This window comes from Elephantulus edwardii, unplaced genomic scaffold, assembly GCF_000299155.1.
Source record: "Elephantulus edwardii isolate Elephantulus edwardi_28Jun2011 unplaced genomic scaffold, EleEdw1.0 scaffold00308, whole genome shotgun sequence".
Classification (NCBI taxonomy): Eukaryota; Metazoa; Chordata; class Mammalia; order Macroscelidea; family Macroscelididae; genus Elephantulus; species Elephantulus edwardii.
Genome location: NW_006400058.1, coordinates 722022 through 746259, shown reverse-complemented (window position 1 = coordinate 746259; position 24238 = coordinate 722022). Strand labels below are relative to the sequence as shown.

At 47.9% G+C, this 24238-nt stretch overlaps 1 protein-coding gene across 1 annotated transcript; it reads left to right on the top strand.

Annotated features, from left to right (window-relative positions):
- The first annotated feature begins 264 nt into the window (after positions 1–264).
- Positions 265–24005, top strand: PLAUR (plasminogen activator, urokinase receptor). The gene is made up of 7 exons (XM_006901072.1): positions 265–319; positions 2737–2847; positions 5635–5778; positions 16895–17053; positions 18490–18612; positions 22108–22254; positions 23752–24005. The coding sequence occupies exons 1-7, from the start codon at positions 265–267 to the stop codon at positions 24003–24005; spliced, it is 993 nt and encodes a 330-aa protein (XP_006901134.1).
- The last annotated feature ends 233 nt before the right edge of the window (positions 24006–24238 follow it).

Genomic DNA, 24238 nt, shown 5'->3' with positions numbered 1-24238 from the left:
GAAAACTAGCCACATGAGTCAGGGCGAGGCCAGCCCCCCACTGCCTCCCTCTCTCCGCTCCCTCCTGCCGGGGTGGCCTCGCCCAGGGGAAGGAAAGTTTGCGGGGGCCGGACGGGGGGAGTATTGCGAGCAGGGGGGAAGGCAAACCTACACATCTGGAGCTGACTGTCTTTCGCAAAATGTCTGGGAGGGGCATCCAGGGTTACAAAACCGTAGCGTTCCCGGGGCCAGGCAGAGACAGCGCAGAGGATCCTCCCGCCAGACATGTGCCGTTCGCTGCTGCTGCTGCCGCTGCTGCTGGCGCACACCTGCGTCCCAGGTAGGGCTGGACGGCTTTGGGAACCGGGTGTGGTGGGGGTGGAGAGAGGGGTCTACTCAGCCCCCAGTCCCCCGCCCAGAAGATAATAAGCCTCCGGCTCTCCCCAGATGGCACATAGTAGGTGCTCAGGCAAGAATGAGCTGAGCGAGGCGGGTAACAATATTCTCATTTAGCCAGTGCTCTGGTGGCGTAATCCATTGCGAGGTGCACTGCTCACGCAAAGGCCACTTAGGAGTCCGAATCGGCTGCTTGCAAGTGAGCAAATCGAGTTGGATCTCTTTATGCCAGGCTACTTTCCACTTCTAACTGGGCAAGAGGGAGGATCTCTAACTGCATTTCAGTAGAGAAGGAAACCCTTTAAGTAAGTGGCCCAGGGTCATACAGGCTTTGAATAAGTGAGATTCGGGCCCCGCAGTGGAGCCCCCCAGAGCACCTAATTTTTTACACAGTCCAGACAGAGTCGAGCAGAACCAGGGGCTGGATACCCAGGGCTTTCCCCTTGATGATCTTTCCCTTTCACTGCTCCCCTCGCCAATGGACCTTTTTCACCTGCTTCCTCCGGAAAACCGGGAATTAGGAGGTGGGACGGTGGAGAAAGGAAAGGACATTGAGAAGGAGCTGAGACTGAGCGAGGCGGCCGTAGTGGCGGGAAGTGGCTGGATGTGGGGTGTGGGGTGGGGGGAATCAGGAGATGAATAACCAGGAAAGCTCTCCAGGCCGTGGGGGGCCGTGAATGAGTAAGCCGAGAGAACTCCGGGTTTTCCGCCGGGAGGGAGAGGTGCTAGTAGCCTGGGGGCGTGGCTAGAGCAAGGGCGGAACGAGTAGGGAGAGCCCTGGAGTAGGAAACAACGTACATGCAATTATATTCTTTCACATTAACTTCATCGTCAAATTCTAGTTTGGTAACAGAGGACACTCTTGAATTCCTGTTCGTGAATGGAACACACTGCAAACTGTTTTCTCATTCACGTGGGGTTAGAACCTCGGGAGGAGCGTGAGGGTAGGCTAGAGGGCGAGGACCTGTGCGTGAGAACCTCGAGGAGGAGCTCGGGACCGGGTTAACGTGGGGGAGGAAGGGCTGTCATGGGGAGGAGCTTGGGGCGGGGTTATTGTAGGGGAGAAACTATCGTAGGAGATGGCGGGGGACGGGGCTGGGGCGGGGAAAGAGGTCTGGGAAGGGTGGGGCTTGGGGCGGGGCTATTGTGGGGGATGAGTTTGGGGCGGGGCTAACGTAGGGGAGGAGCTTGGGGCAGGCTAGAGGGCGGGAGCTGTGGGTTAGAAGCTCGAGGAGGAATTTGGGGACGACTTGGGGACAGGACTAGAGGACAAGGACCAATGAGATTCGAATTTCGAGGGGTAACTTGGGGAAGGGCATTGTGCTTGGTAAGGAGGAGGGGCAACACGGGAGAGGAAGACCCCAGATGAGATGGATTGACACAATAACAGGGGTAATTGGCGGTAGGTGTGTCAGCGACAGTGAGATTGATAGGTTCAGGATAGGACAGGGTTCGGAGCTATTGTATATCAGGTCTCTATAAGTCACAAGAGACTCGATTGGGGGACAGGGCTAACACTGAGGCGGGGCTAGAGGTCGGGGAGCAATAGGGTCAGAACCTTGAGGAGGAACTTGGGGGCGGGGCTTCCTTTGGGGGAGGAGCTTGGGCGGGGTTAGAGGGTGAAGAGCAGTGTGATTACAACCTGTCGAGGGGCGGGGCTAGAAATCTGTTTAAACTATTGGGATTATCTCTTGGGCGTGACGCTAATGGGGTGGGGCTAGGAGTTGGGAGAGAAGTGGGGTTAGAACCTAGAGGGTGGGGTTAAAACTGTAGCAAGGCTGGCAGGCGACAAAGTAGGTCTGACAGTGCTAGGGTTGGTTAATCATTGGGCTGTTTACCCAAAGGTTGGTAGCTGGAACCCACCAACTGCCCTGAGCCAGAAAGACGTGGCAGTCTGCTTCCCTAAAGCCGGGAAACCCAAGCGTCAATTCCTATAGGGTCACTGCGTCAGCTTTGCATCAGATCTGGAGAAGACCAAAGAACAAAACGGGAATCATTAGGGCAAGAGGGAGTCAGGGGAACACACAGAAAAGTTAGGCGGGCATAGAAGAGCTGATGAAGTGGAAACAGAACTATTTGCAGCCCAAGCGGGTGGGGGATAGGATTCTGGTGAGCCTAGAGCAGAACATAATTAAAGGGGAAGGAGCAGACTAGACGTTAGCAGAGGACTTGTGCGTGGAGACGCAATGTTGGACTGGAGACAGACATGAGGCTGGAAGTCAGCGTTGGAGCAGCGGGGAGGGCGGGACTCGAAGTACACACTGAATTTTGGGGTCCTGATAGTTGGGCATTCAGGGCAAGCAGGCCATCAGTGTGGACCATTTTAACACATTACCTCCCTTCTTGTCCCTCCACGCACAGTCTCCTGGAGCCTGCGCTGCATGCATTGTGAGACTACTGGGCATTGCCGAGAGGACGAGTGTGCCCTGGGCCAGGACCTCTGCAGGACCACGATCGTGAGCACGTGGGAAGGTGAGCTCCCCCCCATGCCCGCACGCGCAGGGAGGCGAGTGACCACGGAGTATCCCTTCCTAGTAATCAGGAAAATATAAACTAAACCCACAAGAACATAACCCCCTTCCACACCCACCAGATTGGCAAACACCTGAGCATCTTGCTTAGTAAAGAAGTGCCAAGCTCAGACCCCAATGGTAGGGGAATGAATTGACACAGACCAATTTGAAATATCCAGTCCAGATGAGGCATATCATACCCCAGAATCAGCGGTTGTTTGGCAGCAGAGCACAGGAACATGTGCCTGGGAATGGTTTTAGCCAGATTCTTTGGAATTTGGATAAACTTAGAACCACTTAAAAAGTCTATATGAGCAATAGAAGAAAAATATTGTAGCGTTACCTAATTGGAGACTGTCCGGTAGTTTAAGGTAGCTGAGTGGCACAAACTCTTTGGTTTTTACTACTAACAGTTGGTGGTTCAAACCCACTCATGGTGGAAGGCACATCTGGTGGTCTGCTTCCCCACCAGTGTAGCCAAGAAACCCCTTTGGGACAGTCCTCCCCTGTAACACATGGATTGCTGTGCATTGGAATTGACTCAACAGCAAGAGTCTGATTTATGCAGTGATTTTAATGTTATGCAGATAACAGACAGTGTTGCTATAACAGAGATACTACAAATGCATGACTTTAACAAACAGAAATTTATTCTTACACCACTTAGAAGGCTCTTACTCTCTTTATCGTCAAGTCAGAACTAACTCATAAAAAAACCTCCAGTGTGTTTTGTTGTTGTCAGGTGCCATTGAGTGAAGTATGACACATGGTGACAGCAGAGATGAGCCCTGTCCTCTCCTGTGCCATCCTCATCATCTCTGACCCTCTTGAACCCATTGTTCAATCCATCAATCCATCTGGTTGAGAGTCTTCCTCTCTTTTGCCAACCCTCCACCTTTTCCAGTATAATTCCGCCTCCAAGAAAGAGCCCCTCCTAACAACATACCTAAAGTGTGTGAGACGAAGCTTCTCCATCCTTGCCTCCAAGGAACACTCTGGCTGCTCTTTCTCCAAGACATGTTTGTTCTTTTGGCTGTCCATGGGATATTCAGTACTCTCCTCCAGCATCACAACTCACTGGCATCAATTCTTCATCTGTCATCCCTATTCACTGTCCAGCTCTCAGACGCATAGCAGGTGATTGGAAAGACCATGGGCTGAATCAGGCACACCTTGGTCTTTAAGCTGACATCATTGCTCTTCAGGATTTTGGAGAGGTTTTAGGTTTTTGTAGGGCTTAAGGGGTTGTAAATTACAGGGCAGGGGATTACCCATCTTTTCATGAGGCGGTGGGTCTGAACCGCCAGGGAGGCACCGCCTTTGGGTTAGCTGCGCATCTTCTTATGAGCTGTTTTAGGTGCAAAGAGCTCTGTTTTAGGTGCAAAGAGCTCTGTTTTAGGTTCAAAGTCCACCTCTAGTGTGTCATCTCTAGGGGAAGGCGTTCTCTCTCTCTTTCTCTCCTCTCTTCCGTCTCTCTCCCCTCTTTCCTCTCTCCCTCTTTGTCGAGTCTGGGGCAAAGGTGTCCTTTCCTTCAGCATTTGCTCCTTAGAGCTCTCCACTGGCCTACCCAGGAGTCAAGGAGCCTCCTAGCACAGAAACTCTGGTCCAAAAAGCCACACTCCACTCCTAGTGAGTCTTTCCTAGTGGTACTGCAGTCCCCACCCTCTCAGCTCCCCTACCTTCCCTCTTCTCCTTTTAACTCTTGTGAGATAAAAGGTACTTCAGGCCATACCCTAGGAACACTTGCCCTTCTCCTGGGGCTTCAGTAGGAGCTAAGGAGGGTTGCAGTCCCACCTTAATCCTTTAGCAATTGGTGTGCTTTTCAGGTTATTTTCAGGTTAATTTCTACATTATAGCATTCCATTTAGGGGGAGCATAGTTCAATCTGTGTCAGAGGAGAAATTCTACATGTATGATGGATACAAGATTAAAGTTAAGAATCAGGGGGATGTGATGCTGAATATAATGCCTTTTTACATAAAGTTGAAAACATGTAAAAGCCTAGTGGGTACTGTTATGCATACACAGAATAAGAATTAAGCCTGTGGTTGCTGCTGTTTAGGGTAGGAAATTATTTGGATAGTTAGACTTTACCTCTTGGTTTTGATGGCTTAGTGGGTAAGGAATTGAGCTGCCAACCCAAAGGGAGGCAATTCAAAGCTACCAGCTGCTTCTCAGGAAGAAGATGGTTGTGCAATTCACAGCCTCAGAAAAACCCCTGGTGGGTCAGCTAGAAATCGATTTTGACTCTGTGACAATGGTTTGGTTTTTACCTCAACTCAAAGAGAAAATGATATTACAAAATTGACTAATGTGTACGGAAGACTTTATAATGGGGTTTGGTGTCAGAATTAGTGGGACTGGCTCAGGACAGGGCGGGTTCAGAGCCGCTGTACATAGAGTTGCTTTGGGTTGCAGGAGATTCTACGGCACATAGCAACAACAATAATACTTTTTTTTTCAAGTTTGAAGTATTTCTCTTTAAAAATGCCTATTAAAGTCATCTCCCTGCTGAGATGACGAAGCTGAGGAAATAATAAATGCAGAAGGGCAAAGTGACATTGCTGTTGCTGAGAGGATCGTAGCCACTCCAGATGTGAGAGGTGGAACGTGGGTAACACCGTAAAAGACAGAGTTCTACCCAAATGCGAAGAGAGAGAGGCCTGGAAGAAATTAGTGCAGGGCAGGGCAGAAATTGGCTGGAGCCGGGGGAGGCTGTGGGATGACAAACGCTTATTCCCCACAGCTGGCGAGAACTTGAATGTGGTGCAGAGAGGCTGCGCTCACCCCGAGAAGACCAACAGAACCCTGAGCTACCGAACAGGGTGGAAGATCATCACCCTCATGGAAGTTGTGTGTGGCACAGACCTGTGCAACCGGCCCCAGACCAGTGAGTACTCCCCATAGTACTGACCCAACAGCTGTCATCCTAATCAGATCCCAGTTCCACTCCACTCCCTGCCTTACTCCAGTACCAACCCCAACTCAAACCCATTTCTATCCCAAATACAAACCTAAATCCATTTTAAGGTTGTTCCTATTTGGTCATGTAGCTGGGTGATGCTATTCCTTAGAAAGGGATGTCATGTTTGGAAAGACGTTCCAGAGAAAGAAAGGAAGACCCCCAAAATGGACCAACATGGTGACCTCAGCAATGGGCTCTCGAGTGTCAGAGATGATGAGGATGGCACAGGATAGGGCAGAGTTCAGGTTCATAGGGTCGCAATGAGTCATACTTGACCCTACAGCACCTAACCACAGCAACAGCAGAATACCGAACTCATTCTCAACTCTGTCCTCCTCCCCAACTCCAACTTAATTTTGTCTCCAGCTCATTCTCTAGGCTCACTCCAATCCTATCCATGTCCACACTCATTCTCAAGGCTCACTCAATCCTATCCATGTCTACACTCATTCTCAAGGCTCCCCCTAGCTCTATTCCTATCCACATTCATTCTCAATCCTATCTCCAACCCTATTCCTGTCAACTCCAGCCCACTCTCACCTCAAACTCATTTTTAACTCTATCCTCCAACCTTATCCCTATCCTCATCTCCAATCGAATCCCCAGCTTTGTTTTACCCCAACACTGTCTCTAACTCAAACCCATCCTATTCCAGCCATCCTTCACCCCAGCCACAAATCAATGTGTACTCATCTCAACTCATCCCAACCACCTCCGGCTAGATCCTTCCCCAACCTTCTCCCTCTCCCTGACCCCATCTCCATCTCTATCTCGCATAGGTTCCTATTTATGGCTGTTATAAATAAGGTGAAGGATCCCTGGTGGCACAGAAGTTAAGTGTTTGGCTGCTAACTAAAAGACTGGCTGTTCAAACCCACTCGTAGTACCTTGGGTGAATAATGTGACTAGCAATCTGCTTCCTTAAATAACTACAGCTTTGGAAGCCCTGTAGGGCGGTTCTCCTGTGTCCCATAAACCAGGATGAATGGTTTGATTGACTCAGGCAATGAGCCTGATAAGACACAGAGCTGCCATTAGATACTCCCTAGCATATGCCATCTCAAGAAGTAGGTCACCTTTGCCCTCTAACCTTTCCATGGGGACAAGAGATAATCCAGGTAATGGGTGCTGATCGACCAGGATAAAACCAGAGATTTGAGGTACTTAGCAGTCAAAAGGAGGGGATCCTATGAGCTGAGGTGGTTAGACTGGGTAGGCTGCTTTAGGTCCTGGGCATGGGTGGTGAAGAAAAAAAGCCTAGAATATCTAAGGACAAATGCTGTGTGATGGCAAATATAGAGACCAGAGCTTACTGCTTTCCAGGAGTGGAAGGGAGGGCAGTGGGGGGAGTTCTTGCTCAGGGAGCATTGAGTTTACATCAACGATGGTGGAATAATTTGGAAAAGACAGTGATCATGGTTACACAACAGAGAGAAGGCAACCAGTGTCACTGAATTAAACATGTAAAGATGGCTGAATTGTCAAATGCTTTATGTATATTTTTACCACAATTAACAACAACAAAAAATAAAAGATGTGAAGAAAGTTCTGTAAACCCTTTTGCAGAGTTTCATGGCTTTGGGCTGCAGTCAGTTTACAGAGTTTACATGCACTGATGTTAAGTCGACTAGACTCACAGACACGCTATGAACAGCAGAGCCGAGCCTGGCCCTATCCTGTGCCTATCCTCTGCTCAAGCTCCTTGTTGCTGTGTCAGTCCATCTAGGTGAGGGTCTTCCTCTCTCTCTCTGACCCTCCATCTCTCCCTGTCCTTTTCCCAAGGACTGGTCCCGCCTAACAACATTCCCAGAGTATGTTTGTTCTGTGCCATCGAGTCAGAAATGGCCCGTAGCTGACCCTCTGGTGGGTTTTTCAGAGGCAGTCAATCACACAGGAGGAGATTTCTCTTCCTTCTCCTGCAGCCCAAAGTATGTGAGGTGAAATTTCACCATTCTTGCCTCCAAGGAGCACGCTGGCTGCCCTTTCCTCTCCCAGACAGGCTTGTTGGTAGTCATTGCTAATTGCCACCTAATCCATCCTGGTTCATGGTGAGCAGGGGTGAGTAGAGCAGAACAGCTCCATTGAGTTTTCAAGCACAGAACCTTTAGGAAACAGACCACCAGGCTGGTCTTTTGAAGTGCCGCTGGTTGGGTTCAAAAATCCAACTTTTTGTCTATATGAGGTGTTTAATTCTTTGCACCACCCAGAACTCTAGAAAAGACTTGAAAACCAGACCAAACTGCTGCTGTTGGGTCAGTTCTGCCTCATTGAGACCCTCCGTGCAGTCTCTCAGGCTCTGTATCTGTCTGAAAGGATATGTCACATCTCTCTCCCAAGGAGTGGCTGGTGGCTTTGAACTGCCAACCTTTTAGAGTAAAGAATAAGCCACTGGGTCTCTCATCAAAGAAGGAAGTAGATCACAGATGGACCCGCGTAGACTGGCCAAGCAGAGGTTCCTCCTTCTGGCTCTAGTGAGGAAGGAAATGGGTGGAGCTGGCCTGACCGTGACGCCAGTGGGCAGAACAGCGGCATCTCTGCTGGTATTTTCTTGCTTTTCATTCTTCATCCTGATTCTGATCTCATCCATCCTGGCTGGCGGACACTGAATCAGATAGTCATTTCAAGGAAATGACGAGAGAGGATGTGGCTTCCTTCCCTCAGATGTGCCGAAGGAAAGAACTAACAGCTAGGTCTGAAGGGAGCACTAGTGGCCTACTGAGCGTGGGGTGACACCACCAACTCAAAAGCAGGCCGTTTGAATCCACGAGGGAGAAAGATGGGCAAACAACCAATCTGCTCCCATGTGACTTGCTGCCTCTGGAAACCCTCTGGAGAGTCAGTTCCAACCCCACAACGATAAGCATTTTTAGGTATTTTTTTTTAAAAAAAAACCCACCACATTGCCTTCTACTCACTGCTGACCCGCAGCACGTTTTCAGAGGACATCAACCACACAAGGGGGCCCATCTTCTGTGGAGGAGCAGCTCATGGATTCAAACAGCTTTTGGGTTGGTGGTGCAACTCCTTACCCACTAAGTATCACTTCTAATCAACAACGATATTAAAAGTATTCAACAGCATTGGTCAGTGCCTGCTGAGCAGTTAGACACTGGCCAATCAGGAAAGCCCTCAGAGGGCCACCAGTGGGTTGATGTTAATGCTTTAGCTGATAGGGGAAAGCTTGAGGGCTCTAGGGGCTAGGGGCAGAGGCTCTAGTGGTCAGGGTCGCCCAAGACCCAGGGCAGTGAGGGCATTAGTGCAGCAATTTAACAACTGAAGAGTCTAGAGCCCTTGTGTGTCGTGACGCTAACCACTAGACTGAGATTCAAACCAGTGGCTCCAGGGAAGAAGGTTATGCCTGGTATGAGTGAACAGAAGGAACTGTGGGACCCCAGAAAGGACAGGTCTCGAGGAATGTTGTTGTGGTTCGTTGAGTTGGAACCAGGTCTTAGCTGAGCTCTCAGCTGGTGTTCAGAGGCAGCAAATCACATGGGAAGAGATTGCCCATCTTTCTCCCTCAGGGAAGCTGGTGGATTCAAACCACTTGCCTTTGGGTTGGCAACGCAACTCTCTACCCACTAGGCCACCAGAGCTCCCTCTTGAGGGTTTAGGAGGAGTCAAGCTGTCAAGAAGGATGTAGAAATGGGGGAAATGGGATTTCACAGACAGAAAGGTCCAGGGGCAAGTGAAAGTTGTCTGAGTGGAGGAAGGAAGAAGGCATGGAGACAGGCTGGTGAGCTTGGCAGGGTCCTGTCACATAGCACCTTCCTAGCCATGACGAGAAGACAGACTTCATCTTGGGGACAATGAGGGAGATCCATGGAAAGGATTTTAAACAAGAGACTCTCACAATTGGGATTTTTTTTTAAACTTTATTTTCATTTAATTACTTATATACATTTTGTTTTCTAACATTAATTACAGTTGGTCAGTGCCATTAGTTACATCTTGTCAAAGGCTCACTGCACCTCGCCTGTCCCTCCGCTCTCCACATCCATTCATTAATCTCCGCTCTCCCTTCACATCCCTGTCAGCCCTCCACAGCTGTTTCAGGTTTTTGTTTTAAAAAATGTGTTCTGACTGTCACACCAACACAAATAAACAACAGATTCTGACCTCAGGGCAAAAGGTGGGTTGGAGGGAAGGGAAGCAAGGGTGGGTGACAGGGAGACCAACTTGGAGGTGGGTACAGTTCTCTGTATAGAGCAAAGGTTGATGGGGCCAGAGGGCCAGATGGGAAGGAGCGGATGGCCTTAGAGCTGCTTAGCGGGCAGATGAACCGGCCTTTGGTGAAGGGTTAGCTGAGAGAGTGGCTGTCTTGTTAAGTCAAGATGGAGTCACTTATGTCAGAATAACCTGCCAGGGACCATGATAAAAACCATAATTACAGAATCACAAATTAGGACCAACTGGTTGAAGTTGTTTAGCAAGCACCAACTCGAGGCTCCACAGTCTTTGGAATGACAGCAGAAGTTGAGATCTGAGGTCACCCTGGCTCTTTCCAGGGTGTGCTTGCCAGTCGGCAGCAGGAGGAGGAAAATAGAGCTCAAGAAGAAAGACAGTCCCTGGGCTGGGCTGGAGCTGGAGCCTGGGGCTGCCAGGGGCCCCAGAAATCAGGTAAGCTCCTAGAATGCTTGGGGAGCCCCAGGGAAGAAAACCCTCAAACTTTATGCAGATTCCCTTCAGTTGCATGCGTAGGATGGGATTCGAGGAAACTCGGCAAAAAATAGACCTTTAGAAGCTGCACCACTGAGCGAGGATTTCGGCAGACGGGGGCTGCCGGAAAAGGATTTCAGCAGATGGGCTGCCAAATTGGAGACACCTCTTGGTCACCACCTCAGGCTTTCCTGATATTACACCCCAAGATTTAGGTCATTGAAATGGCCTCAAAACCCCCCCCTCAAATTCATTCCTGTTATTACTGACTCACAGCAGACCCTTCCCTGGGCTTCTGAGGCGGTAAATCACAGGGGAGAATATCGCTGGTATTTTCCCCTTGGACCCATTGGTGGATCAGGAGCACCAAAGAGGCGTCACTTTTTGAGTTATCAATACAGCTCCCTGTGAACTGCTGCACCGGAGCCCCCACAGCAGTGCCATGCTGAAAAAGCCCAGGCTGTTATGTCCCATGGAGTTGATTTGACTCATCATGACTCCGTGTGACAGAGTGGAGCTGCCCCAGAAGGTTGGAATAGTTACTGGAATTGATCACCAGGTGATCACAGAGTCACTGGGGGGTCCAGACGACTCACCTTTTATTCAGCAGCCAAATGCACCACCAGGGCTCCATTTAAAACCCAACAATGAAAAAAAAATAAAACCCAACAATGACTCTCATTAGGAAGCAAACCGGACCTTCTCTGGAGGAGATCACATCATTTGTTGTTATGCGCCCTGTGGAGTTGAAACTGACCCATAGCTGACCCTCCAGCAGGTTTTCAGGGGCAATAAATCACACACAAGCACAATCCTGCCAAAGATTATCCAGAAATTACTGGAACAGTACACTAGTAGACTGACAGAGAACTACCAGAAATACAGGCTGGGTTTAGAAGAGGTTGTGTCACTAGAGACATGATTGCCAATATCAGAGGGATCTTGGCAGGAAGCAGAGTATCAGAGGAATGTCTATCCAGATTTCATTGGCTATGCGAAGGCATTTAACTGTGTGGATCACAGCAAATTGTGGCTAACCTTGAGGAAAATGGGAATCTTAGAACACTTGATTGTGATTATGCAAAACTTTATCCTTGGATTAGGAAGCAGTCCTCAGAACAGAGCAGGAAAACACTGCATGGTTCAAAATCAGGAAAGGAGCGTGTCAGGGATGCTTTCTGTCTCCCTTTTCAATCTATATGCAGAACAGACCATTCAAGAGGCAGGTCTTGATTAGGAGGAGTGTGGCATCAATATTGGAAGAAGACTCATTAACAACATTAACAACCTATGATATGTAGATGACACAACCTTGCTTGCTGAAACTGAAGAAGATCTGAAGCACTTGCTGCAAAAGGTCAAGGACTGTAGTCTTCAATATGGATTGAAGCTCAACATCAAGAAGATGAAGATTCTCACCACTGGGCCAGTTGGCAGCACCATGATAGATGGAGAAGAGATTGAAGTTGTTAGCAATCACAGCTTGTTCAGCTCCACATCAACACTTGGCACCAGCAGTGAGGTTATCAAAAGACAAATTTCATTGGAAAAATCTGTTGTCAGGCAACTCTCCAGAGTACTGAAAAGCAATGATGTCAGTCTAGACACTATGGTGCACCTAATCTAGTTCATGGTCTTTGCAATTACAGAGAGCTGGACAAAGACTAAGGATGACAGGAAAAGAATTGATGCCATGGAATTATGGTGTTGGAGAAGAGTCTTGAGCATACCATGGACTACCAAGAAAACAAATAGGTCTGTCTTGGAGAGGGTGAAACCAAGTTTCTCCTTTGAGGCTAGATTTTGGAGCTCTGTCTCATATACTTTGGGCACATGGCCAGGAGAGACTGGTCCTTGGGGAAGGGCACCATGCTCAGAATGGTGTAGGCACAGTGCAGGAAAGGAAGAGACCTTGGATGAGATGAATTGATACAGTGACTGGGGCAATGGGGGTTGATGTGTCAGAGTCAGTGAGACTGGCTCAGGACAGGGCAGGCTTCAGAACTGCTGTGCATGGAGTTGCTGTGGGTCCCAGGTGACTTGATGGCACATAACAACAACAATACAGATCACAAAGGAAAAGAGTGCCCATCCTTCCCCTCAGAGCAGCTGGCGCATTTGAACTACATGCCTTCAAGATCATAGCGTAGCCTCTTAGCACTAGGCCACCTACATCTGGCATGTAATCAAAGTTTGCAAGATATGCTGGAGAAGATAAAACAGATCAAATAACTAGCAACCAAGAGGAAAACAAGCAACAAAAAGAGAGGTGTGTGATGATTCAGATGTTGCCATTGTTGTTGTGTTGTGTTGTTGTTGCTGTCAAGTCAGAACCGACCCATAGCTGACCTTCCAGTGGGTTTTCAGAGGCTGTCTACTGCATGGGAGGAGACTGTCCCTCTTTCTCTCAGGGTAAAGCTGGTGAATTTGAACCTTGTGCCTTTAGGTTGGCAGCACAATTCCTTACCAGCCTCTGAAAACGTGCAGGAGAGTCAGCAATTCTGGCTCAGTGGCCCACAACAATAGCAACAACATGTTCATGAATTTAGAAAAAAGGATAAATTCTAGATAACACAGACATGGTCACCCAATGACAACAGCATATGGGTCAGATGAAGGCACATCAAAGGGTAAGATCCTCCAGGTAGGGATTATATCGCATGGGAAATAAAGAGAGGTGAAGGCAGAGCTCACTTGCACCCAGAAGAGCAACATGAGAAACAGCATTCGCAAAGGAGGCCAGAGAATCGTGTGAGTCTGCTATTTTGGCCGGGCTGGCGATTCACGCCTTCATTTCTGAGGAGATTCACATGAGAAGTCCTGGGTGCTGGCCTCTTAGTGCCCTTTCTTGGAAATGATTCACCTAATTATGGCTCCTGGCTTGGCCGCTGAGAACCTTGGCCAAGGCAAGCCTCTTATTTCTCCGAGCCTTGGCCGAAACTCAATTTGGATATCTAGGGTTAGGACGTGAGGAGGGCACGCCAGGCATGGGAAATGATGTGAGCAAAGGCACGGGCAGAGGACACTGTTTACAGGGCAGGGGAAGGGACTGAGCTAATGAGAGGTGGTGCAATCAGGCATCAGCAAAGGGAGACTTTGATCCCTGAGATAAGTAGGACACTGCAGATTGCCTCGAAACCTCAATCAAAACTAAGTATTTATTATTTCACAGGGCTTGTAATATTCAAGCATTGGGGAGGGGTTGGAGTATGGTTTTGGCTAGTTGGATTTTTTTGTGATGTTGTAGACAAGATGTCAGGTAGGATTGAGCTCAGCTGAAGGTTCCAAGGTAGTGTCACTCCTGTGGCTGATTTACTCCCTGGGATGGTTTGAGGGACATCAGTCCCTCAATACAGAGATGCTTCCATGTCCTTGTAAGGACAGGTCCATATTGTAATGTGGAGGCTGGCTTCCACAAGACAGCCAGACAGACGTTGCAGTGTCTTTTATGATCTGTTATTGTTATGCGTCGTTGAGTCAGAACTAACTCCTAGCTGACCCTCCCGTGGATTCTCAAAGGCAGTAAACCTCACAGGCAGAGACTGTCCATCTTTCTCCAGCAGAGCCACTGGTGGATTTGGACTGCGTGCCTTTGAGTTGACAGCACAGCTCTTTACCATTAAGCCAGAGAGACTCCCTTTTTATGACCTAGCCACAGTCGTTTCTGCATTGTCATCCTGGCTGCCCAGAATGGCACAGGATCAGAAAGGGGTTTGTTCTCTTGTGCAGCCCAACCCAATGACAACTCCCAACAACAAGAACAACACGGGTCAGCCCTATTGTTTATGGAAAAGAACGACACAAGGGCATGAATATGAGAAGATAGGGATCATTGAGGGCCATCTTGGAGGCTGGCTACCGTAAGGACAATGAAATCAAACCAAGCCCACTGTCGCTAAGTCAGTTCCAACTCTAAAGTGACCTGTAGGATGGAGTAGAATTGCCCCATAGGATTCCCATGTCTGTAAATCTTTATGAAAGCAGAGATTGCCTCATTATTCTCCCGCAGGTCACTTGTGGATTTGAACCACCAACCTTTTGGCTGTCATGTGAATAACTCTTATGCCACCAGAACTCCTTACAGGGGACCAGAAGGATTTGAAATGTTTATCCATGCATTCCCTCATGTATTTAACAAGCATCTGCTGGCTGTCATCTGTGGGCTTGATCCTGGGTGGTGCAGTGCTGGGACACAGCTGAGGCTGACACAGTCTTGCCCTCTCTGGGCCCACAGTCCAGCGGGAAAAATAGATCTGCACCAGAGAGGAAAGACTCAGGACAGACAGAGCTGGGATGGGAAGCCCGAGGGGCCACGGGAACCCAGAGGAGAGACCTGCTCCAGCCAGGAGGCCAGCGGGGGAGCCTCCTGGAGGAAGGCAAATGGAAATGATGCCTTAAAAAACAAGTACACACACACACAAAAAAAATGAGTACACATTAGGGAAAGCAAGGGAAAGTGTTTTTAATAAAGGCAATCAATAGAATATGCAAAGGTTTGGGTACAGGTCAGCACATATAGTTAAGGGACTATGGGAAGCCTGGGTCTGTGTTGTTTTTTGTCATTGTTAAATTCTGCCGAGTTGCCTCTGGCGCATAGAAACCCCGTGTATAACAGAACAGAATTTACCCCAGTCCCACCATCCTCCAGTCTCAATTGTGTGTGTACCCTTTGCTGCAGTCACTGTGTCAACCTATGTCCTTAAAGGTCGCTCTGTTCTTTGCTGACCCTCTGTGTCTCCAAGCATGATGTCGTTCTCCAGGAACTGGCCTCCCCTCATATCATACCCAAAGTATATAAGATGAATTCTTAAGACCCTTGCTTCTGAGGAACACTCTGCTGCCCTTCATCCAAGAAAGACTGGCTTTGTTTCTCTTTTGGCAGTCCATGGTATCCTCCATAGTCAGCACCCACGCCGCCACGCAGACGTGTCAGTTCTTCTCCTCTCCTCAGTATTCAGTGTCTAACCACGTGCAGGTGAAGCAAATGAAAATGGTTTTACTTGGCTTAAGTGCATCTTAATCTTTAAGGTGACTTCCTTACCCTTTATCACTTTAAAGAGGTCCTCGGTAGCAAATTTGCAATATGTTCTTTGATTTCTTGGCTGATGTCTCATGGATGTTGGTTGTGGATCTGAGTAAAATGAAATCAAATCCTTGACCATTTCAATCTTTTCTCCATTTGTCATGACATTCACTGGTCTGTTTGTGAAGAATTTTCTTCATGTTGAGGTATAATCCATTCTGAAAGCTATAGTCCTGGAAAGGTGCACATCTGTTGCTAGACGACTAATTGGTGGATTTGAACCCACACAGGGGAGCTCTCATGGCTTAGCAGTAGTGAGTTGTGAGACCAATCCAAAGGCATATGGTTCAAATCCACCAGCTGCTCGTGGGAGAAGGATGGGCAGTCTCTTCCTGTGTGATTTACTGCCTGTGAAAACTTGCTGGAGGGTCTCGGTTCCAACTCAATGGCACATAACAAAAATAGCATTATATGGGGGGGTGGAGGTGGGGTGGGGGGGAGAAAAGTGCAACAATGAATGAATGGAATTCCAAAATCTCCGTAGATGTTCATTGAAATTAAAAAGAATTAATTTTTTAAAAAATAGCATTATAAAATAAAGACCTGACAATCTGATTCCATAAAGATTACACCCAGGAAAACTCAGTGGTAAAGTTCTTCTCGTAATAAGGTCACCAGGAGTCAAACTCAACTCTGTAGCAGGGGATTTTGGGTTTTGGTGGTAAGTCAATGTAGAATACAGAGTCTGAAAGAGTAGAGTGGTGGGAGAGGAGGACAGGTGGCCAGGCCCCCACCCTTAATAGGTCTTGAATGCCACACTGAGGAGCTTAGATTTTATTCTGAGGGTAATGGGGAGCCATGGAAGAGCTTTGAACAGAGGAAAGATCGGAAGCTCAGGTCTGAGTGTTGGAAACATCCTTCTAGAGCCATGTGGGAATGTTAGACAGAGGCTCAGGCAAAATTGGAACCAAAGAGGAAATCTGAGCTAGATATCACTATGTTGTTGAGTACTGTAGAGTTGGAACCGAACCATACATAGCTGATCCTCCAGCGGGTTTTCAGAGGCAGTAAATCTCATGGAAGGACATTGCCCATCCTTCTCCCTCTGAGAAGCTGCTGGCCTGGAACCTCATGCCTTTGGGACTGCACCACAGCTTCTTGCCCCTAAGCTACCAGAGCTCTATATATCACTACAAGGCTCGAAACAAAGGGATGTGTTCTGGAACATTCTAGGAGGTAGACTGGGCATGCCTTGCAGAGGGTGAGACAGGGAGGAACTGAGGCTGAGATGAGTCTTTGAGGGAGCTGGATCTCCAAGACTTACCACAGGAGTCTTACCTTCCTGCTTCTCTCTAAAACTAGGATTTGATCCCACCCTCTTCCAAAGCCGAAGTCGTTATCTGGAATGTGTTTCCTGTGCCTCATCAGACCTGAGCTGTGAGAGGAGCCGGTCCCAGACCCTGCAATGCCGCAACCCTGGAGAACTGTGTCTGGAGGTGGTGACCCACCAAGGCCCAGAAGGTGAGCCTTAAGCCACCAAGAGCTCCTCTTCCCAAGATTGCACCTAAAATCCTTCAGAGTAACAGTGCTTTATGTAAGGTTTACATTATTTCAACAATATAGTTTATTTCACTTACACTCAACAAAACCAGAGGCAAGAAGTCCAGGACTGCTAGGGTAGCTCCATACTCATTCTTAATATTAACTCATGATCCAACATGGCTGCTAGAGCTCCAGCCCTCATGTCCAAGTTCCAGGAAGAAGGAAGAGGGGTAACAGAGAGGGTACAGTTTTTAAAAAAGAAGTCTCTGGGTTCAAATCCCAGTTGAGCCCCCCCCCCCCCAAAAAAAAAGAATCTCTGGAAATCCCATAAAGCACATCCACTTATATCACATTGGGCAAAACTTAGTCACAAGACCTACCTAGCAGCAAGGGAGGCTGGGAAATGTAGTCTTTTAGCTACAAGTATGACCTCCTCACTTGCAAGGCTAAACAGGAGTAAATTATGTTGTTGTTGTTGTTGTTGTTATGTGCTGCCAAGTCACCTGTGACTCATAGCGACTCTATGTACAACAGCCCTAAACTCTGCGCTATCCCTTGCCAATCTTATTGTCTCTGACATGCCTACCCCTATTACCCCAGTCACTGAATCAGTCCATCTCCTCGAGGGTCTTCCTCTTCTGTGCTGTCCCTCCACCCTCCCAAACATGGCATCCCTCTCCAAGGACTGATCCTGCCTTGCGACAAGTCCTAAGTATGTCAGATGAAGCTTCAGAATCCTTGCCTCCAATGAGCAACCTGGCTTTACCCTCTCCAGGACGAACTTGTTTGTTCTCCTAACAGTCCATAATATATTCAGTACTCTTCTCCAGCATCACAGCTCAAAGGCATCAATTCTCCATCTATCATCCCTAGTCATTGTCCAGCTCTCTAATGCAAGTAATTGCAAAGACCATCAGGCACACCTTAGTCTCCAGACTGACGTCATTGTTCTTTGGTACTTTGGAGAGGTCTCTCTGACAGGAGACTTTTCCAATGCAATTAGTTTTTTAATTTCCTGGCTGCTGGTACCAAAGCTGTTGATTGTAGAGCCAAGCAAACTGAAGCTGTTAACAATCGCAATCTCTTCACCATCTATCATGATGTTGCCAATCGGCCCAGTGGTGAGAATCTTTGCTTTCTTGATGTTGAGCTTCAGTCCATATTGAAGGCTGCAGTCCTTGATCTGCAGCAAATGCTTCAGGTCCTCCTCAGTTTCAGCAAGCAGTTATGTCATCTGCATAATGCAGATTGCTGATGAGTCTACCTCCAGTCCTGATACCACATTTCTCCTCATAGAACTCAGCCTCCAGGATAATCTGTTCCCATATAGATTGAATAGAGGTGGTAAAATCCAATCATGGGTCTTCACTAATAATCTGACCTGTCTCCTCTGTCCTCTACAGACAGGTCAGTAGATGAACGCCACATTCGAGGCTGTGGTTACCTTCCTGGCTGTCCAGGTCCCACTGGTTTCCATAACAACCAATCCTTCCACTTCCTGCAGTGCTGCAACACCACCAAATGCAATGGGGGTCCAGGTAAGAGGGCAGGGACCTGATTTGAGGCCTGGGATGGGAGCATGGAGGTGTACTCAGAGATCAAAGAGATGGATATTAAGTTCTTCCTCAAAAAGGGAAAATATCCCTGGTGGCACAGTGCTGTAAAAGTGAAAGGTCAACGATTTGGATCTCTCTGCAGGAGAACTGTGGCATTCACCTCCCTTCAAGATTCACAGCCTTAAGGGGAGCTCTGGTGGCCTAGTGGCAAGGAGCTGCAACTACAATCCCAGAGGCGCACGGTTCGAATCCACCAGATGCTCTGCCGGGGAAGGAGGGACAATCTCCTCCTGTACCAGTCAGATCTGATTTGATGGTACACTCACAGAAAAATAATAATAATTAAAAAAAAAAGATTCACAGCCTTAGAAACAGGATGGAGGGGTTGGCAGGAGTTAACTTGATGGCAGTGGGCTTAGTTTTGCTATCATTTCTTTGGTCCCTGGGTAGCTCAAATGTTTAAGCATACAGCTGCTAACTGAAAAGTTAGTGGTTCAAGTCCATCTAGAGGCACCTTGGAGACTTGTTGATCTGCTCCTCAAAAGTAAGCTGTTGAAAACACTGTAGAGCAGAGCTCCGCTTTGACACTCATGGGTTCACCACAAGCAGAAACCAACTCAATGACAACTGGGTTGGTTTGATTTCTCCATCCTTTGTTAAGATCTGGGCTTTTCCCCCTCAAGCCCTTCCACTGCACCCTGTCTTACGGCCACCACCCTGGTCCCAGCTGCCATCACCTTTCCCCCTAACTTATTGCAATACCCTCCTGCTGTAATTATCTAATACTCTGTAACAGAGATATCCACAAGTGCTTTAAGAAACAGAAATTTATCCTCTTACAGTTTAAGAAGCTAGAAGTCTGAATCTGAAGTGCATCTGTAAGCTCAGTCCCCTTCAGCATCCGTAGATTTAGCAATCCTCAGAGATCCAGCTGTGTCTCTGCCTTGCTCTGTGTCAAGGAGCTTCCCAGCGCAGGAACCTGGGTCCAAACAGATGCACTCCAATCCTGACGAGTCATCCTTGGTGGTAGGGAGGTGCCCCACCCTCCATTTGACTTCTCTCTCCTCTTATCTCTCTCAAGGCCAAAGATGTTATAAGCTACATCCCCAAAGACATTCCCCTTAGGTGGATCAGGGTTTGAAGGGATTAAGGGATGCTTAATTTCATCCTTATTCCTTTTCTTTTTTTCCCTATTATTAATTTTAATGAAAATTTACAGATATTTTTAATTTCCATTCATTCATTGTCGCACTTTTCTCTCTGCCCCTCCCCTCCAGTTCATTTTTCTCTTTGAAAAGTAAAAGTAAAATTCTTTCATTGTTATACGATCTATTCCTTTTCTTTTATCAGCTCTTGGAGGACCATTACATAACTTCCTTGTGACGTACACATTCTGAGGGGATTCAATTCCATTCATGACATCTGCTTCCTAGCTCTTTGGCTTCCACTTCTGGATCACAGAACCAGTGCTTAGCATAGCAGCAAGGCCATGACATGCTAATTCCACTCATCAGAGCCACTTCAGAGCTGACCCTCCAGTGGGTTGTCAAAAACTGTAATTCACAAGAGAGGGGACTGTCCATCTTCCTTCAAGGAGCTGCTAGTGGATTCAAACCCCTGTGCATTAGCAACTCAATCCCTGCAGATTATGCCCCCAGTACTCCATAACAACAGTGATGGAAAAGGGAAAAAAAGTGCTTTAAGGTCATTTTCTAAAAAATTTTAAGGTAATTACAACCCATGTGCTTGCCTTAAGCACGTCAATGACTTCCCTATTGCTCTTAGAATAAAATCCTCAAGCATTCCTGTGGCACCTGCCTGGTCCATGATCTGCATTTCGTTTCTTCAACTGTCAAATCCCATCCTACCTTGTCACCTTTGCACAAGCAGCGGCCACTGCCTGGAACACCTATCTGTCAAGAGTTCACCTGACTGGTTACATCTCATCTGTTAGGTCTCAGCTTTAATCTATGTTCCCAGGAAAACCTCCTTCCCGTCCCACCCCTCCAGTAGAATCTAAAGCCACGTTAGTTTGTTCCTAAATCAACACTGTGCCACAGGGATGCAAATACTCTATATCTGTACTATCCAAAATGTTGTTGTTGTGTGCCATGGAGTTGGAGCTGACCCATGGCTGACTCTTCAGTGGGTTTTCAGAGGCGAAATAAATCAAACAGGAGGAGATTGCCTATCATTCTCCCATGGAGCAGCTGGTGGATTCTAACCTATGCCTTTGGGATTCCAGTCTTACCACAAGGCCACCGACCTCCCTTATCATAGGATTTACCTACCATAGTAGCTATCAATTACCCTGATATAGTATCCCTCATATTGTTATTTTGTACAGAAGGGTCAGAACTGACCCATAGCTGACCCTCAGCGGGTTTTGAGAGGCACTTAATCACATGGGAGGAGACTGCTCATCCTTCTCCCATGAAGCAGCTGGTGGCCTCGAAACATGTGCCTTCGGGATTGCAGCGCAGCTACCCCTTTATGTGACTGTTGCGTACTTGAAATGTGAATACATTTTATCTAATGTTAACTAGGGATACTGGTAGCATAGTACATAGGGAGCTGCACTGCCAACCCAAAGGCTTAGCAAACCTCTCACAGGGGTTCGAATCCACCAACAACTCCTCAGGAGAGAGATGGGCGGTCTCTTCCTACGCTGTGAGGGCAGTGACTGTTGCATCTTACACGGTTGTGTAACCAACACCTGTCAGATGGGCAGCCCATCAGAAAGGCGACAATACAGGGTTGAAAGATGTTAGGATTTCTCTCACAGGTCAAGAGAAACCACACTAAAGCCATTGCTATTGCGTCGACTCCTACTTCTTGCGGTGCTGCAGGACAGAGTAGAGCTGCCCCGTGGGGTTTCCTAGGCCTTGATCTTCATGGAAACAAACTGCCTCCTCTTTCTCCCATAGAGGTGGGTTCAAACCGCCCAGCCTTCTATTAAAACCAAGCACTTTAACCACGGTGCCACCCGGGCTCTTCACACGTCCTAGAACCAAATCTAACCGAGTTTATTTAAACTCAGAATGTCCCTCTGCTGGGTTTCCAAAGCTGTATATCTTTTTGAGAGGGGGGTGCCTCAGCTCTCCTACAGAGCTACTGGTGGATTTGAACCACTGACCTTTCAGTTAGCAGCCAAAGGCAGAATATCATCACAGCTCTCCCCAAAATAGATTGCCCTTCCAACGACTGACCACAAGGTCAGTCTGCTGACCACAAGAGGACTCCTGACATCTCGGGCACAGAACTGGAAGTCCTGAGGAGCCATCGTATTAACTACTGCCCGTCTGGTACATTCCTTTCTCCAGTTACCCAGGCTGCAAACCTTAACTGGAGGAGCCGCTTCCCAAACGCTTCCACGGAGGGACTGCTGGATTCGAACTGCTGCCCTTTTGGTTAACAACCCAGCACTTAGCCAGAGGGCGCCATTCATGCGCATTTCTTTGTTTCTTCCCTTCTAAGTTGTGGAGCTTCAACACTTGCCACCGAATGACTTCCAATGTTACAGCTGCGAGGGGAACAGCACCCATGGATGCAGCGCAGAAGAGTCTTCCCTCATCACCTGCCGAGGCCCCATGACTCAATGTCTGGAAGCCACAGGCTCAGATGGTAATTCAGGGGCCCGGAGAGAGGGGGTTCTTCTTGGAAGGGGAATGGTCTTCTGTAAGAGGGTGACTTCAAATTAGACTGCTTCAAGTGGGCTTTATTTGAGGTGACTCTTCCTGTGGAAAAGGTGAAAGACTCCCTTTGGAAACTAAGGAATTAGGAATTGGTCATTAAAAACGGACAATCTGGTGGCCTAGTGGCAAGATGCTGCACTGCAATCCCAGAGGTATGCGGTTCAAATCCACCAGATGCTCTGCTGAAGAAGGAAGGGGCAATCTCCTCCTGTACCAGTCAGATCTGATTTGACGGTACATGTAAAAAATAATACAATAGAAAAAAAAATGGACAATCTGCAATAGAGGAGACCTCTTGGGGTGGGATTTCCTGTTGACAGCCAGCCTGGGCTTTCATCCTGTGAAGTGCTAGGAAGACTGTATTCTTGTGGTTCCCAAACTTTCTGATCTCAAGACTCCTCTACATTCTTAAGCATTACTTATGTAAATTATATGTATAATTCTTTTTTTAAAAACCCCAACCCACTTCCATAGAGTTTAGTCCATGTCTAAGGTTCTAAGGCAAAATCTTAGCAAGATGAGATGCAGAGCAGCTGGTGGACTATGATCTGTAGTTTAGCAGCCTGGTATATAAAGTACCAAACTACCAGGGCTCCTTCTGTCTTAAGTACACGTACACTCACTGCCATGGCGTCAGTTCCTCCTCATAAAGGCAGAGTTTCCAAGGCTAGAATTCTTTACATCTTTCTCCCACAGAGCAGCTGATAGCAGGATTCGAACTGCCAACCTTTCAATTAGCAGCCCACTATGTTATAAACTATGCCACCCTCCAAATTAAAATTGAGAAAATTTGAAGACTTCACTCATTCATTGAAAACCAAAAATAACAAGCCTGTTATGTGGTAATGTAATGTTTTGAGATTTTTTTTTTTAAAAAAAACCAACACACCAAAACAAAACATTTCATGTCTCTGAAATGGAAGAGAAAAAAAAGATGGACCATGCAGCATACCTTTTAATGCCCTGCTTTAACAGACGGCCCTGGGTCCCCCTATCTTGCTGTAGCATGTCATCATGTGTCCAGTAGTTTCTGGAAGGACCTGTGGTGGCACTGTAAATTACGCATTGGGCTGCACATCAAAGGGTCATCAGTTTGAACACCCAAATGCCCCACGGGAGAAAGCTGAAAAGAAGTCTGCACCCGCTCTACCCGATCCAATAGAGCTGCCAGGAGCTGGAACCGACAACTCACAGCAGTGGAGGGATTCAGCAGTTTCTGGAAACTCTACTTGTGAAAGAGCTCTGTAAGGCCCTAACTTTGAGAATTGCTCTTTTTTCTGTAGAAGAGGCGGCACCCACCACAAGGTGCTATGTCTGTCAGTGAGACTTCCAGGCCCAGGTTTTAAGAACATGGAGTCTCTGAGAGGCTCGGTGAGGGGCAGGGAAAGGCTGAGTCTCTCATACTCACAGTCTTCTCTTTCCTCAGAGCTGGGTGCTGAAAACTATACCCTGAGAGGCTGTGCGACCCATTCATGGTGCCAGGGTCTCCACGTGGCCGAAGGCTTCGGCCTGACTCAACACCGTGTCTCCTGCTGTTCTGGAAAGGGCTGTAACCACCCCACCAGGGACATCCAGCCCCGCCTAGGGGGAAGCCCTCGGCCCACCTCCACCCACCTCAGCCTCACCATCACCCTGCTCCTGACGGCAAGACTGTGGGGAGGCACTCTCCTCTGGACTTGAACCCAGAAACACACACCGTGCCCCTGTCCTGGCTGAACTCAGCAGGCCCCTTTGCCCTGTCCTTAGCCTCTCAACTCTGCAGACTTGCTCTGTGACCTCAGGCCTGTGTGCTGTCCTCCCTGGGCCTCTGTTTTCTCAGCTGTCAAAGTGCGTCCTGCCCAGAGTTGTGAGAATCTGAGAAGAGCTGGAGAAAGCAGAGGGCCGTCGAGAAAGCGCCTGTTATTTTTCAAATT